We start from the raw sequence: 16,275 nt of genomic DNA, 5'->3' as shown, positions 1-16,275 counted from the left end.
AAAAAATTTAATACAAAATACGGGTACAAAAAAGTGCTTAAATTTTGCGTATAATTAGGATTCTCTAAAAATCATTTTTTTGGTACAATTTGAAAACCCTAAAAATGCGTTAAAAACGTTTTACGTGAAAAATTTTTGGTTTTTAATGATAAAAAATGCCATGTATTTGTGCATTTACATGGCGCATTCTTCGATCAAAGATCAGCATGTGCAGTTATTGTAATTTCTACATATATACGATTTTTAAAGGCATTTATTCGCACCCTTTTACAAGATTCTGTAGATCTACGTACACGGTACAAGTAGGGATCATATGTAGATAAATAAATAAACATAGATAGCTAATGTACGCAAAATCACCAAGAATTGTACTGTCCGAAAACTCATACTTCTAGGGGTCAAAGTGTACTTCAATTCAATGATAAGCGGGGTGGTTTGGTATTTAAATGGATTTCATAATTAATAAAACCACTCAGTAACGATCGTTATTTTTAAAAACTTTGTTTTTTAAATATAGTCGTTTTAAAAAATGATCGTTGTTGAAAACGATCGTTTTTTTAAAGCTCGTCGTTTCGTTAACGATGATCCTTCGTGAACGATCGTTAACGAAGAGAGGAAACCGACCTGAAGGGCATCTGACTTATCATTGAGTTGTAGTTTTTAAGAAAATATCAAGAAGTTTTAGCTCCCCCATAACTGTTAAACTTCATATGTCTTTAATGACATTCAATAAAGTTGCATGTATTTTTATCAAGAACGAGTTTTTCCAAAAACGACCGTTTAGTTAACGATTGTTAATATAACTGTCAATTTTTTTTCAAAACAATCGTTTTCTCAAAAGCGATCGTTTTTTAAAAAACAATCGCATAAAAAACGGTCAAAAATCGTTTTTTTTTAAAACGATCGTTTTCAAAAACGTTCGTTTTTCGTTTTCTAAAAGTTCAAAACGAGTCGGTCGTTATTTCCGAAAACGAAACGATCGTTTTTGAGAACGAATGAAAAACGAAACAAAAAACAATCGTTTAAACGATTAACAACCCTTACAGGGCTTTCCATTTCATATTAGATTATCTCCAAGTTTTAACGCCAAGATAAACCCAAAATACTAGAAAACGATAGCCTTTTCCGCAAGGAAATTATTCAATTTTTCAAAATGATTCATTCTTCTTAAATTTTCTGATCAGTCCCGAAAATCGTAATTTAGACCAGTTGACTATCTAATATGATGTGGGACACCCTGTAGGTTGTTTCAGCTCAATGGTAAGGTTTCCAGTCGTAATTTTGTTACGCGAAATTAACCATAACGAACTTTCTAACACTTACACAGGAGCATTACGTGAAATTAATTAATTAATTAATTTTCAGAAATGAACATAATGTGCGCAAGGATATAAAATTTACATTAACATTATTAATTAGAATAAGTTGAAATTTATGATTAACCTGCGCGACATTACTTTCGTAGTAAGTTAGATTTTAATTCAAATTTAAAGTTGATATTCAAAATTTCACAAATTTAGGTCGTAGTTTCACGAAATTTTAACTTTTCTAATAAGGCACAACTCTCACAACAAAAGAGAAAACTTCGTGAAATTAATTTGTAGAAATTTCGCTAATTACACAATAAAAATTGTTAACTTTGGCTTAATGCAATCGTACGAAAGCTAGGAACCCAGGGAATACAGGAGCAGCAACGAATCCAGTGTTCTGATGACCTCTAAAATGATATGTTCTAGCTATGACTTTATGCATATCAATCGAAAGCTAGGAACCCAGGGAATACAGTAGCAGCAACGAATCCAGTGTTTAACCTTTTAATGACCTCTAACGACCTCTTATGACCTAAAATGACCTCCAAAATAAAAATGTTTTAACTATGGCTTTGTGCATATCAAATGAAAGCTAGAACTCCAGGAAATACAGCAACAGCAACGAATCCAGTGTTTGACCTTCTAATGAGTAATGACCCAATAAAAACTTTGATGAAAAGCTTGGGTTCTACATTGATAATCTGTGGGTCAGCAATGAGAATTTGAGGGTCTCCGATGAGATAATGTTGAGACTCCCGATTGTATTCAAATGATGTTGATTTCTTCACAAGACTACCTTTCTATCCTCTAACAAAGTGTGGAATAAAATATATTATTTTTTAAGATAAGAGATACTAGATAGTGATTGAAGAAATTCAGTCGCATAAAAACATTAAGCCTACATTAAGAAAGCCGAATACTACATAAAATCAGGTTTATTGATAAAATTCAATAACAAGTAATAGCTCCAAATAAAATTTTCCACATTAAGAACGTAGGATTCTTCATAAAAGCAGATTTATTAATAAAATTCAATAATAATTTATAACTCAAAATAAAATTTATCGTTTTTTCTAATCGAAATTTTCTACATCAGATCATGGGATAAGAATAATAAAACTATCCTCATTATTAAAGTTTGGGCCAGGAATCCCCGAGAACGTTCTCTCCGTTCAAGTTCTTAAAGGACTGGTTAGCTCTCGTAATCAAGCTCTCCTCAGCAGCACGAATCCAAACTCTGGGATCGTAAAACTTCTTGTTGGGTTTGTCTTCTCCCTGTGGATTCCCAACCTGGACAAAAAAAATGAAATAAAATAAAAATCATGTATAGATAAAAATAAACTTTCCAGAAAGATTGCCAAGATTAACTGTAACATTTAAAATAATAGTTACGAAAACTTTTCTTCACACCTCGTACACTAATATTTTTGTTCACACCTCGTACACTAATAAGTATTCAAAAAACAAGCAACATCTGAAGTTCTATACCTGTCCTTGAAGATATCCCTCGTTCTTTTTATAAAACATCCGAATCCCATCCCAGTAAGCCCACTGTGTATCAGTGTCAATATTCATCTTGATGACTCCGTTGTTAACAGCTTCGCGGATTTCCGCCTAACCAATTACAAAAATTAAAAGCCACTAGTAAGAAAATTCTTCATACCATAGATATTAACATCAAAAGATGCGTCTGGAGTCGGTGTATACTGTACATTTGTTTTTAGTTTAATATTTTCGAACAATTCACAAACCAGTTTTTTGCCTCAACTTGTTAAATTATCAATTGAATTTAAGATTTAAATTTTTCTGAATTCAGTGCTTGAATACGAATTATTGGTATGGTATCCATAATGGATTTTTTTAAATAAACAACTCTGCAAGTATTTGTGAAGCCATTAAAATTTTAAAAACCGATTTTCTGTTGGCAATTTCAACTTTTCAAGAAAATCTTTTCTAAATTTAAAAATCGATCACCGCTATTGTATTCAGAAACCTAATTTAAAAAAAACTTAAGATGTTTACCTCTGTGCTGCCAGAGCCACCATGCATCACCAAAAAAGCAGGTTTGTCCAAATCAGATTTGATCTGCTCCTTGATATACTTCTGATGATTGCCGAGCAGATGTGGAGATAGGACAACGTTGCCGGCTTTATAAACACCATGGACGTTTCCAAAAGCTGCAGCAATAGAGAACATGGGACCAATGGCAGACAGGGAAGTAAATACTTTAAACACCTAAAAATAGAATACGTGAAAATTTCTTATTTTAGTAGATAAGTCTTCTTCTGAAGTCCGCCACTTTTCAACCTTGATGGATGCATCTAACATTGTTCTTTTAACAGTATAAAGCATGATCTAAGTGCAGTGGTAGCAAGGGGCAGAAATTTGTGCAACTTGATAAAAATACCATTAATTTCATTCCCCAGAACATTAGAACGAAAAATTTATAATTAAATGTGTTGCATTTAACAGTTTTTAAAAGTATAAAGCATGATCTAAGTGCAGTGGTAGCAAGGGGCAGAAATTTGTGCAATTTGATAAAAATACCATTAATTTCATTCCCCAGAACATCAGAACGAAAAATTTATAATTAAATGTGTTGCATTTAACCGTTAATATAAGTGCAATAGTTATTTGTAGAAAATTACTGTTTGTGGGTTAACTTATCATGATGACTTAAATCTGAACAAGAAAAATGCAGGGATATATATTTCTGCCAATATCAATTCAGCACTATAATTATTTTCCATAAAAAAATTCAACTTTATTTTAAGCTCGTTTTGTGTAAAACGCTAATATAGTCTTAATTAGTCACTAGAACTAAGAAAAATCAAAGACGAAGGAAAAATTGAAGTAAAAGGAGAAAAAAGGGGAAAGATAGGGAAAGGGGAAATGTAAGGAAGAGGACAAAGGAAGAGGAAATGTTAGGAAGAGGAAATGTAGAGAAGGGGAAAAGTAAGGAAAAGGACCGAAGGGAAAGCGAAAGACAAGGCAGGGAAAAGGAAGGAAGAATGAGTAGGGAAAGGGACTAAGGACGGGTAGGGAAGGGAAATGGAGGGAAGGGGGAAAGTAAGGAAGAGAGGGAGAAGATATGTAATCAAAGAAAGTTAGGAACATAAAGAAGAATAAAGGGAAATGCATGAAAGGAAGGGCTGGAGCTCTTTACCTCTACATATCTAACTTAAAGATCAGTTTTTACCCACAAAATATAATGCAGTGTAAAAAAAACACTTCAGGGAGATTTTATCGCACTGTTTAATTTAAAATAAACTATCAGGTTTAAGTCAAAACACCTAAACATTTTCTTCGAAATATATTAATATGCAGTCTTTAGTTTATTCAACAAATGCCACCTAGGGAATTTTAATCTTATCTATTTTTAAGACATCTCAGGAATCAAGTGCATTTTCATGTCTAAAATCAAACAACTCTACACACACGACAAATTTGTGTTTTAGACTTCTTTAAACAATTACCCCACAATTTTTTTTCAATTGGAAAAAATAGGGTTAGCCAGGTTTTGAACAAATCTGACGGGCGGAAACCTGCAAAAAGGTGAAAACAGCAATATCGCCGGAGCTGAGCTGAAAACTTTAGAATGGTGGATATCAGGATTAATGCTTAATCCACTCTTTTTCTTAATCTCCAGATTAAATATTGCTTGTTTTCCTTATGAATTTAATCTCCAGATAAGTCAACATATCGGGATTAAGAATATCACATTCTAAAGTTTTCAGCTCTGGAAACGTTAGAATAAGATCTTCTAAATCCCGATCAGTTGATTAATCTGGAGACTAAAACAAGAGGAGAACAAGCCATATTAAATCTGGAGATTAAGAAAAAGAGGAGATCAAGCATTAATCCCGATATCCACCATTCAAAAGTTCCCAGCTCGGATCACATTTTCATGGATATTCAAAATATCATGATAAAAACATGGTTCTTCTTTATAATAACTTTTGTCTCCAACCCTAAATCAGCTACAGATTTTTAACACATAAATACTCAAAATAATCTTGCTTCAATAACCCCGTGTTTTGAGCTTTTGGATGATGCATCAAATCTTTTGTTCAAAGATATCATGTTAGAATGAGCAACTTGGAAGTTAGAATTATTAACACCCCTGCTTTCTAAATTTCCTTAAATTTCTATTCCCCCCCCCCTGCGCCGTTGTTTGTCAGTGGTCAAACCTGACCTGTTCAGATGTGGTATACAGCTCCTCAGCTTTAACTCCGGTATTATCAACTCCGTCTTCTTCACCCCCTGTGATACCAATCTCCATCTCCAACCATAGGTTTATGGCAGTCATTCTCTTGAAATATTTGACACATGTTGAGATGTTTTCCTCGTCAAACTCCTCGGAGAGATCAAGCATGTGAGAGGAAAAAAGAGGTTCTCCATTGGCCTTAAATAAAATTAATGCAACAACCTGACGACACATTTAACGATACCGCAGTTTAAAATGAATATTAAGCACAAAGCTAAAGGTTCGACCCATAGATAAAAAGATTAATGTTGATGTTAGGATTCAAAAAAGGAAATAACCCTCCCAGTCTGTAAAATGAAGGCAAACCCTGCAAATTGTAAATGAAATGTTAATGAAAACTGTAGGCAACTATTCAGACAGGATTATTTAAATTAAAAGAAAATTACAGGGATAAGTTCTCATTAATTGAATGATCCAAGCTTTGGGGAAATAATTTAACTTAGCTTTAAGTTACAATTTTTTCTCAAAAAAACTAAAATTCCCCTCCCTAAATATTTCTGACCATTTCAATGAAAACTGAAATGAAGAATAAAATGTACGACCTTGAAATACTCTTCATCTGCTTCCAGCATACCATCAAACCAAGGGAGCAACTTCTTGGCGCAATGGTCGGAGTGAAGCACAACTGGAACATTATAGTGCTTCGCCATCATCCTCACGTGCTGAGCTCCGGCAATAGAACCGAGGATCGCCGCTTTTTCGTTAGTGTTCTTGATCCCTTTACCAGCCAAGAATGCTGCCCCTCCGTTTGAGAACTGGATAATAACAGGAGAGTTAATATCTCTAGCAGCCTGGAGTACTGCGTTGATCGTTGAGCTTGAAGTACAGTTGAAGGCTGAAAATATCTTGTTAAACAGGATAGCGAACAAAGAGTTAGTTGTAAAAAGAAGAGTCGACTATTAAAATGGTTTACCTGGCAGAGCGACCTTGTTGTCTCTGCAGTATTCCATGAGCGTGAGAAGGTTCTTTCCGGTCACGACTCCTGGAGGAACAATACCATTTAGGCCCATTCTTTCTGAAGAAAAGACATTAAAATAAGCAATTTACATAAGTTCGTAAATTAAAAGTTCAACTTTTTTAAACGACCAGAGGCTATCACTACGGCGCAACATCATTCAATATCAAAGGTTATAACTTCTACTGTGGATTGCGGAAGTTCACTCCAGCAAACTTTGCTCCGGGTCCTAGTTCCTCCTCGATCCTGAGCAGCTGGTTATACTTAGCAAGTCTCTCTGACCTGCAGGGTGCACCGGTCTTGATTTGACCTGTTCCCAGTCCAACAACCAGGTCAGCGATGAAACAATCCTCAGTCTCACCAGACCTGTGAGATACCATAGTGCCCCAACCTTGAGCCTTGGCCATCTGGTGAGCACGGATGGACTCTGTTACTGACCCGATCTGATTAACCTTCAAAAGAAGTGCATTGCAGGCTTTCTTGTCGATTGCGGTCTGGATTCTTTTAGGGTTGGTAACAAGCAGATCGTCACCAACAATTTGAATTGAAGTTTCAGAAGTGAGTTTAGTATATCCCTCCCAATCATCTTGGTCAAAGGGATCCTCAATCGAAACCACTGGGTAATCCTTAATGAAACCTTTGTACATTTCTCCAAGCTGATCGGAGTTAATCCAGTCAGCCTCATTAGACTCTGGGTTTTTGAAATCGAGGTCGTATTTTCCGTTCTTATAGAACTCAGCGGCTGCAATATCCATACCAATTTGAATTTTGCCTTCGTAACCAGACTTTTTAATAGCCTCTACCAGAAGTTCTAGAGCCTCGCCGTTGTTCTGAAAGTTGGGAGCAAAACCTCCCTCATCACCAACAGCAGTAGCATCCAACCCGTACTTCTTTTTAATGATGCTCTTAAGATGATGGTAAAGTTCAGAGCCCATTCTCATAGCCTCGGAGAAGCAGGTAGCTCCAGTGGGAAGTACCATGAATTCTTGCATGGCCAGTTTGTTTCCCGCGTGACTCCCGCCATTGATGACGTTGAGTGCAGGGACTGGCATGATCACATCCTTGACGCCAGCCAAATCAGCAATGTGACGATAAAGAGGCACACCTAAATAAGAATTTTAGAATTAACTTCTTGTTAAAAATAAACCATAAAGGTCGGGGTATGAATCTATGTATAGCCTGGGGGCGTTTCCCCCCCCCCCCTAGAAAAAGGCCTTAGAGAATAGGTATAGGGTTGAAATGCATGTTCATAGCCCAATTTCTAAAGGCCAGCTCATAGAAGAAAAAAATTAGACCGATAAGTTTGGGTGCAGGGGAGCATTGAAAAAATGCTTTTAAAAAAGGGTAAAAAAATGAAAAAAATATTTTTTTTTGTTTTACGTGTTTCTACATACATTTTTCAAGGGTTTTTCAAAACTATAGTTTTTAAATCTGTAGCTTTAGTCACAAAAAGTTGTAGGATATTTTAGATTTTTTTCACAGAACTTTTTTTCACCCTTTACCCTACCCTATAAATTTTTAAAAAATATTTTTTAACAAAAAAACCTTTAAATTACTATTCATTAAAAGTCACAAAATTCCACGTGATAATATTAAAAATGAGTGCTAGGACAAAAAAAAATTAAAGGGGGGGCGCCATACTGCAGAATTCTCCCGATAAAATTAAAGATATTAAGTCACAAAAAAGTTTAGGCTATTTAGATTTTTTTTCAGACCGGATTTTTTTTCCACCCTGTATCCTACCCCTTAAAAATTTTTAAAAATATTTTTTTTGACGAAAAATCCTTTAAACTTTGAATCTGAATCCATAGAAACAATGTTGTTAAAATGACGTCTACGACTGAGGACCGATTGGGACGTCTGCCAAAAAACCTAGCCAGTATGAAAATGTAGAATAATTTATTAATGAGCGGAGATAATATAACTTAAGCCAAGCTTTTATATCAGTGCTCCATGTTCGTCGCCGATTTCAACATGTTACTTAAACATATGTAATGCACATGCATTTCTTGAATTCAAACAGAGCTTATAAAACGCGCGTTTCAGTCTTTTCACAGTTAAGCAGTCTCAACATATTAAGTAAACATGATACGCTAAAATGTTTCCAGGGGTATATAATGGATTGATTTGATGAGCTGGAAAAAAAAGAAAAATTGCCATCAAAAGGCAAGTTTGTTCGTTTATCCTTTTAAATCCTTCCAACCCAAAAATCTATTTTTTTTCCCTTAATATCATTTGTTTTCCACAACTCTGCAGATAACACTTTAAACAAATGTTCACCCAACTTCTGGAAATAAAATTATTTTCAAAAGGGGAGGAGTAAATTGAAGGAAATATACTCCCCTGAATGATTCGCAACTCAAGCTTTAAGCTCCCTAACGCACATTTAAAAATATTAAAAAATTAAATAATTCTCTGTTCGGTCTAATTTAGAATTATAGAATCGAGCAATACATTAAATACAAGGTGTATATTTTTAAGAAAAAAATTATATGTGAAGATCTGGGAAATAAAATAAAAATTGGACATTTGATTTGATGTGATTTGATCATTAGAGAAAGAAAAAAAGAAATTGGACACCAAAGCAACTTTTTACATTCATTTTACTTTTAACCCCAAAAAAATTGATTTTCCCCTGAAATAACTTCTGGGGGAAAAAATGATTACCAGAAGAAGGGGGGGGGGGAAGAAAAATACTNGTCAGAATTGTGATTCTATGTACATGGTGTACCCAACAAGATCTTGTGTGCGATAACCTGGTTTCGACATACAGAGCGTCCCATATCATATTAGATTATCTCCAAACTTTAACACCAAAATAAACCCTTAATACTCGAAAATTCTTATATAAGCCTTATGTTATTTTTCAAAATGATTCATTCTAATGAAATTTTCTAATTAGTTCCGAAAATCGTAATTTAGACCCGTTCTCGGTCTAATATGATGTGGGACACCCTGTACATGTAAAATCTGTGGTGGTATGACCCAAAAGGCAAGAGTTTTAATCATGAGTTCAATTACCTACAAATCGCTTTGCAACATTTATGGTAGGATGACCCACAATATACAGCTGGCTATTAGCACGCGCCGGTCAGAATGCTTAAATATCGATGTTAAGAATGCTTAACTGTGGAAAATGCGTACTTTTCAGAAAAAAAGGCGCGCGCGCACTCTTACTCACAATCCCGTAATAATGCATGTACATTGTACAATGCATATCATTAGTGCTTAGGATACATTTGATAATCATGCGGATTTGGATCCCGGACCCGCACGGGCCGCACTAATTTGAACTGCAAAAACATGGACGGATCCAGGGCATTGACAATTCTTTAAGATTTACCGAGTTTTCGGACATAAGAATTTATAAAATTATTTAACCTCGTTTTAAATTTTTTTTACGCTAAAACTTTATGAACCTTAAAGAAATAAGGAAATTTGTGATTATCTCTCTTTAAACAACAGTTGAATGGAGTGACCGGCTATGTAAGGTAGTTGAACTGAGTATGCAGTGTTGTGGAAAACTTCTTTCGGATTCATTTCCGAGTTTGAGCGCAAATTCGACGTTCAAAACTCCTACTTTAGGGGTGGAAACGTTTTCAGAATTAGTTTTTTTAAATTATTAAATAACGACGACATAAAATGTAAAAAAAGTTCTACATTAAACTACAGAAGTCATGTATAGGAACATGTTGAGAAAATAAAAATTAATCTTATCATCGAAAATAAGTAATCTTATTCTATCATTAGTTTCTATTTTCTCATTATTCACAAAGATTTTCGCAGAATTTCTAGAATTATTATTGAAAAGACGACATTAGACGAATTCAAAGAAATCTGCGAATAAATTCAAAGAAAATAAGAAATTCAATATAATAATGAAAACGAAATAATCGTTTTTAACATTGATTTGACAAATTTCTTTTGAGAAATATGTTCCTATCCATCTAATTAGAATTTGCGCTCAAACTCATGATTTACAGATCTTTAAACTTTCTCAAATGAATCCGAAAGAAGTTTTCCACAACACTGCATACTCAGTTCAACTACTTTACATAGCCGGTCACTCCCTTTAAGACTTAGGTTTAGAGAGCAAAAGGTTTTTAAAATTTTTTTTTGTAATATTTTGAAACTTGGATCCGGATCCATGGATCCGTATATTTTAACAAACTGCATATTTCCGATTCAACTTTTTAAGACGATGCTATGTTGGTAACTGTTTAAATTTCCAGAGTTATGGGTGTTGTGTCTTCTTAGTTCGAAATGTCAGGTATACGACATCGGATTGCAAAGATATAGGGATTAAGAAATCTTGACTAAAAACTCAATCTAAACTCAAAAGCAGTGTTTTGACACCTTCCGATATTTGTTGATGTTAGTTTTTTTTACAAAAAAGCGAGTAGGTGCACTTTGGCTCAAATCCGTTAAATACAATTCTGATGCCAATGATTATACCAATCGAATGATAGATTCCATATTTTTATTTACCCTTGTGTGCTGCCCCAGCTTTGCAAACAGCCATGGATACTCCTAGGATAGCGTTGGCTCCCAGACTGTTCTTGTTGTCCGTTCCATCCAGCTTTAGCATCAACTCATCTATTTTTTCTTGCTCAACAGGATCCAAGCAGTTCTTGATCAGTTCAGGGGCAATGATATTATTAACATTGTTTACAGCCTAAAACAAAATTCATTATTTCAGNGAGGGGTTAAGCTTATTCAAACCGTCAGTGTTATGTACAATCTCATTTCAATTTCCCCCATTTCAAAGAGGCTCTAATTTGGACAAGCTGGTTAAATGGATAGGACACTGGTCATAAAACTAAAAACAACATCTATCTACATCTAGTTATAAAACCAAAACCTGCGTAATCATTAGTACGTTAAGGTCCAAAAAACTGAAATTTAGAAGAACACATTTTAAAATGTTTAGAACTCGTTGTTCTAATTCACTCATTCAAAAGCTGTCTGACATTTATGTTATCGTCAACGGCGCAGATTTTTAATCCAAATTACATGACTTTGAAAAGAGGAGGGGAATCGCGGGAAGCCACCTATTAAGATGTACATGTTTGAATTAAATTAATTTAATACCGAGCATTAGTTATGATGAGAAATTAGATTAATGAATAAGAAACTATAATGTTACCATGATTAAATTAGTGAACAGAACGGGAAGATTTAAATTACCTTAGTCACGCCCTTTCCAAGCCAGGTCTCGGCCTTATCCCTAAGTTCTAGGGCCTCATAGATGCCAGTGGAAGCCCCTGAAGGGACCGCAGCTCTGAAGATTCCCTTCTCTGTAGTAAGGTCGACCTCAACAGTAGGATTTCCCCTGGAGTCATAAATCTGACGTGCGTGAATCTTCTTGATCGGCATTCTCAAATCTGGAAATTTAAGAAATTTTAAGTTCTTTGTATTTAGCAGACCGCTCTTGACCACCAGTTTAAGTCGAGCTTTAAAATAATCGATGCATTGTAATTTATTTAACTAAAACTAGCGTTCTCCCTCATGTCGGCGATTTAGACCCGTTCTCGGTCTAATATGATGTGGGACANGAAATATACCCGGGGCTATGCACCGCGGCTAGGACAGGCTGGGGAGCCGGGCGCTGCGGCCACATGACCAACTTTATCCATGTGTGCATTTGTTAAAACTACCTAAAAATCTATAAATATCGTACAAAATTGATAGGAGGGGGGCGGGGAGCGTTATTGCTTGGAGACAATCAAATATGATATGTAACTTGCTGAGATTAAGATCATCGGCATCACTGATCGAGTCTACAGTCAGACAAATGATAAATTTATCGAATTGCATTAAATAAAATAATCAGTTTCTTTTGGATGGTGTGATGCGACTACAAGCCAGAGTTGCCAGATAGATTGAATTGGAAATCCCCAAAAACAAGAAAAATCCATCCCCAACAAATCTCCAAATGTAAATTTTTAAAAAATCCCCAAAAAGGAAAATATAAAATCAATATTAGAATGATAATTTCAGGTTTTAAATTTTCTGCTTTGGAATTTGTCGTAGCTAACTTTTCAAAACAAACATTAAAATTTATGATTTACTGTATTTTTTCCATTTTCCTAACTCAAAGCAGAAATCTCCAAATTAGTTTGGAGTTATCCCGAAATTCTCAAATAAGACCCTTTTGGGGATGAAATCCCCAAATTGGCAACTCTGCTACGAGCTCAGTCTGAAGTCAGTCTGCAAAATGTAATATTACTCCGCCCTTCCAGTCCGACCTGTTACTATGGAAAACTGGTTTTACTGTTCATCGAAGGGAGGAAGGCCAGCCATAACAATTTCTAGTCCGAGCCACATTCTCCTCATTTTCTCTCCCGAAATCCTCTTCCTTCCAGTATTATTTTTTTACACTGTCTAATCCTCCAAGATAAAACAATTAAGAATCCGGCTATGTGAGGGCAAAAAAGAAATATTGAATTTTTGTAAATCGAAAAAAAATACGTTTCAACTGCAAATTAAAGTTTTTGAGTGAAATGTCTTTGAAAATGTTCATCTTTTTTATGCGCATTTTCAGATATTCCTGGTTTAGAATGCCGTAAATAATTATGAGTTTATAGAACTTTAATCTTTTTATAATAATTATAGTGAAAACCTTAGAATTTTTCGAGGTGATATCATGGGAAAAATGAAAGACAGAGGTGTTCCATATATTTTGCTATTTATGTTATATCGCGAAGGAATTAGCCATTACGGAGGCAGAAGAGATTTAAGTTTAAATAAAGTTTGACATCATTCTAATGGCTTTAAAGATTCCAACTTAATGTAATCAATTGCAATTTGCTTTAGTCTACCCATATTTTATGCCCTAACAAGGCCATATTTTTTAAAAATAGTTTTATCTTCAATAATAGAGGACCAGGATTTTGATGTGACTCGGACGAGAAAATTTGAAGGTGGCTATAAGGACTAGGAGTTGTTGTGGCTGCCCTTCCTCCCCTTGTTCATCAATCCGACAGGGAGAGTGGGAGTTGTGTTCAATGCCCCGGAAAATTCCAAAACAGAGAGAGGGGGATTGAATTTTGTAGATCCAGAAAAGTAATTAAATTAGTATTTATTCAGGGTTAGGTTAGGTTAAGACACTTTCTGGGCCGAGCACTGCTGCTAGGACAGGCTAGGGGGCTGAGCGCTGCGGCCACATGCCATACATTTAAGACCCCACCAGCTGCCAGTCTCTATGCAGGCATCCCACAGATATTTTTTTTCTGGATCTTCAAAATTCAATCCCCCCTCTCTCTGTTTTGGAATTTTCCAGGGCATTGAACACAACATGAATCCCACTCTGCTAATCCAACAGAGTACGTTTCTTGTATGAATAAATTAAAGTCTGTCCTATTCGAGGGAGGGAAAGGCAAGTCGCCATGAAACCTGTGGAAAAGTCTCCAAAACCCTGCAGAAACAGTCTTCAAAACCTGGGAAAATCTCGGAATCATGTAAGGCGCAAAAAAAGTGTTAATCAGGGGGAAATTGCATGATTTATCATTTTTTTCGACATATCCCAGCTAGCATTTCCGCCGTTTTTTGGTCTCCGACATATTGTATGTGCAATCAGTGAGGTTTCTATACCTACATAGAATGTCCATATTTCTGCTATAACTTGTCTGTAGTAGGTGCCATGGCGAAGTAATTATGTACCACATTCACATAGTATATACTCCATATATCTCTGTACCACCATGAGTACAAACTCCATATTTCTGCTATATCTCCTCTGTCATAGGTGCGATGACGAAGTAATATGTAATTATGTCAGACAGATCCAGGTGGGTGACATTTAGTACACTGCCAGGACCTACATCAGACATGATGAATGTAGCTCTGCCAAACTCTGGCGTTGTCTGTTGTAGGAGGCTGTATAACTGAAATTGGTTTTTTTGCTAGCTGGGATGAACCGTATCACATAAAAGTATTAGTAATAAGGGCAATTTTCATCTTATTCACTGCCCTAGTATATGTTTATTTTGTGTTTCTAGTTTAGGCAAAATTTTTGAAATTGACCTGCAACAATGCACAATATTTTCAGTATTTCAATGATATTTATCATAAAAATACATTAACCTTTTTTAATGAAGTCCAGCAATTTTTTAATTCTTGTCATTAAATAACAGTTTAACTCCAATTAATATGATTTTTACTGGTTCCTATTTAGAAGTCACCTACACTGTAATCTATAATTATTATAATTATGCCTCTTGTCTCCAAGCCTCCACATTTTGATCTCAGCATTGCTGTATTTATTTTTTATTTACCTTTATGGCTTAACAAACCAAAACTCAAAATATCTCTTCATCCGAAAAAGTTTAAAAATCATTAAATCCACAAAGTTTAAATATTAATTGAAATTTCATTTAATTGATCTTAGCTTGTTTTCTTTTGAAATGTTTATACAAAGCATATGATAAAAGCACAAATTAAAGTATTTCACAAAAACTATTTTGTTTTGTGCTTATATGGTTTGATTCATACATGATACACTGGTAAAATAATATGAAATAGTTATTCACACCTTCACAAGTAAAGAAATTTGTGAAATTTGGAAAAACAAAAATAGAAATCTTAATCTCAATAAAAATAGACTTTTCAAAACAAATTGTTTATATATCATTAAAAATTAGTTTATTATATGTTGAGATTATTTGAAAAAAGTTCTTTTTTGTGTCAAATAAGCCAAATATCTTTTAATGAAGACCAAAATGCGGGGCATTTTGACAGAATTGTGGAGGCTTGGAGGTAATTTTACGTATAAGGAGGCTCTGGAGGTCATTTTGTGAGGCTCATGGTGGGCCTGCACCCCCTCCCTCCTTTAGGGGGATGATATATCATTGTGATACCAAAGATCAATAAAAATATTATATGGGAGTCATATTATATCAAAATTGATTTCAAAGTAAAATATAATTAAGCAAAAGATTTGTTTAACTAAAATAGCTATTTATTAAATGTCATGTTTCGTGGGACACCCTGTACTATAATATATACTATACACGACACAACATAATAACATTTGAGTCTTCCGGCAAGGCAGTTAATATAACGTTTTTACATAATATTAATAAATTTAGCTTGCATTGAAATTGTTAAAAATCAACAATCCAGCCACATTATAATGTATATAACGCGAAAGATGATACCTTAAAGAAAGTTTAGAAGTTATATTAAATAGCAATAAATTGTGTGTTCAGTTGATAAACTGCTTTACATTTTACAAAGAAGATTTCATATCATAGTATGCATGTGGGCATTGAGACAAATTTTTTGGAGCTGCAGTTGAAAGAATAAGAATAGATGTAAATTCACAATAAATTGACTGGACCTGGGTTTTACAGATTTCCACAAAATAATTCATATTTCAATTTTAAACTTAAATATAAATATCTTAATAATATATCTTTTGCATGAGGTGGCTGGATTTTTTAAAATCGCAATTTCAATGCACTAAATTTACCATTTAACAACGTAATAATCACTGAAAGACTCAAATGTTGTGGCGTGGTAAACCAAACGGTTGTGGCTTATGGCTGACGGAAGACAAAAAGCTAATATATGGAAGCAGTAAATGTTCTGGCTTGTGGCCCGGCAGTCTGCCTTCCCCCACTCTCTATTTAAGTATATAATACTATGACAGACTATACAAGACTATGCAATATAGAGAATACTAATTAATTGAAATTGTATAAAAAAGCTATTACACTTTGTTATCATGGTTTCCGCTATGC

At 34.6% G+C, this 16,275-nt stretch overlaps 2 protein-coding genes across 2 annotated transcripts; both read right to left on the bottom strand.

The window, feature by feature from the left end:
* Positions 1 to 2,230: 2,230 nt before the first annotated feature.
* Positions 2,231 to 6,598, bottom strand: LOC111703832 (fructose-bisphosphate aldolase). Its single transcript, XM_023475897.1, has 6 exons — positions 6,491 to 6,598; positions 6,120 to 6,412; positions 5,506 to 5,715; positions 3,333 to 3,545; positions 2,799 to 2,924; positions 2,231 to 2,600 (listed from the first exon to the last, which is right to left on the bottom strand). Exons 1-6 carry the CDS (start codon positions 6,585 to 6,587, stop codon positions 2,442 to 2,444), a joined length of 1,098 nt encoding a protein of 365 aa, XP_023331665.1. The 5' UTR covers positions 6,588 to 6,598; the 3' UTR covers positions 2,231 to 2,441.
* LOC111703831 (enolase) lies at positions 6,590 to 11,948 on the bottom strand. The gene is made up of 3 exons (XM_023475896.1): positions 11,720 to 11,948; positions 11,021 to 11,207; positions 6,590 to 7,637 (listed from the first exon to the last, which is right to left on the bottom strand). The coding sequence occupies exons 1-3, from the start codon at positions 11,906 to 11,908 to the stop codon at positions 6,715 to 6,717; spliced, it is 1,299 nt and encodes a 432-aa protein (XP_023331664.1). The 5' UTR covers positions 11,909 to 11,948; the 3' UTR covers positions 6,590 to 6,714.
* Positions 11,949 to 16,275: the final 4,327 nt, after the last annotated feature.

Source organism: Eurytemora carolleeae, unplaced genomic scaffold (genome assembly GCF_000591075.1).
Source record: "Eurytemora carolleeae unplaced genomic scaffold, Eaff_2.0 scaffold574, whole genome shotgun sequence".
In the NCBI taxonomy this organism is placed as follows: domain Eukaryota; kingdom Metazoa; phylum Arthropoda; class Copepoda; order Calanoida; family Temoridae; genus Eurytemora; species Eurytemora carolleeae.
Note: the sequence above shows the minus strand (reverse complement) of the source record. Positions and strands in the feature narration are given on the sequence as shown.

Coding starts and splice junctions, on each gene's coding strand:
- LOC111703832 (XM_023475897.1), bottom strand. CDS start 6,587: ATGGGCCTAAATGGTATTGTTCCTCCAGGAGTCGTGACCGGAAAGAAC. Junction 5,716..6,119: donor CAGATGAAGAGTATTTCAAG/GTCGTACATTTT, acceptor ATTTTATTTAAG/GCCAATGGAGAACCTCTTTT. Junction 2,601..2,798: donor AGGGATATCTTCAAGGACAG/GTATAGAACTTC, acceptor TTTTTTGTCCAG/GTTGGGAATCCACAGGGAGA.
- LOC111703831 (XM_023475896.1), bottom strand. CDS start 11,908: ATGCCGATCAAGAAGATTCACGCACGTCAGATTTATGACTCCAGGGGA. Junction 11,208..11,719: donor TTGGAAAGGGCGTGACTAAG/GTAATTTAAATC, acceptor ATTTTGTTTTAG/GCTGTAAACAATGTTAATAA. Junction 7,638..11,020: donor AGCTGGGGCAGCACACAAGG/GTAAATAAAAAT, acceptor ATTCTTATTTAG/GTGTGCCTCTTTATCGTCAC.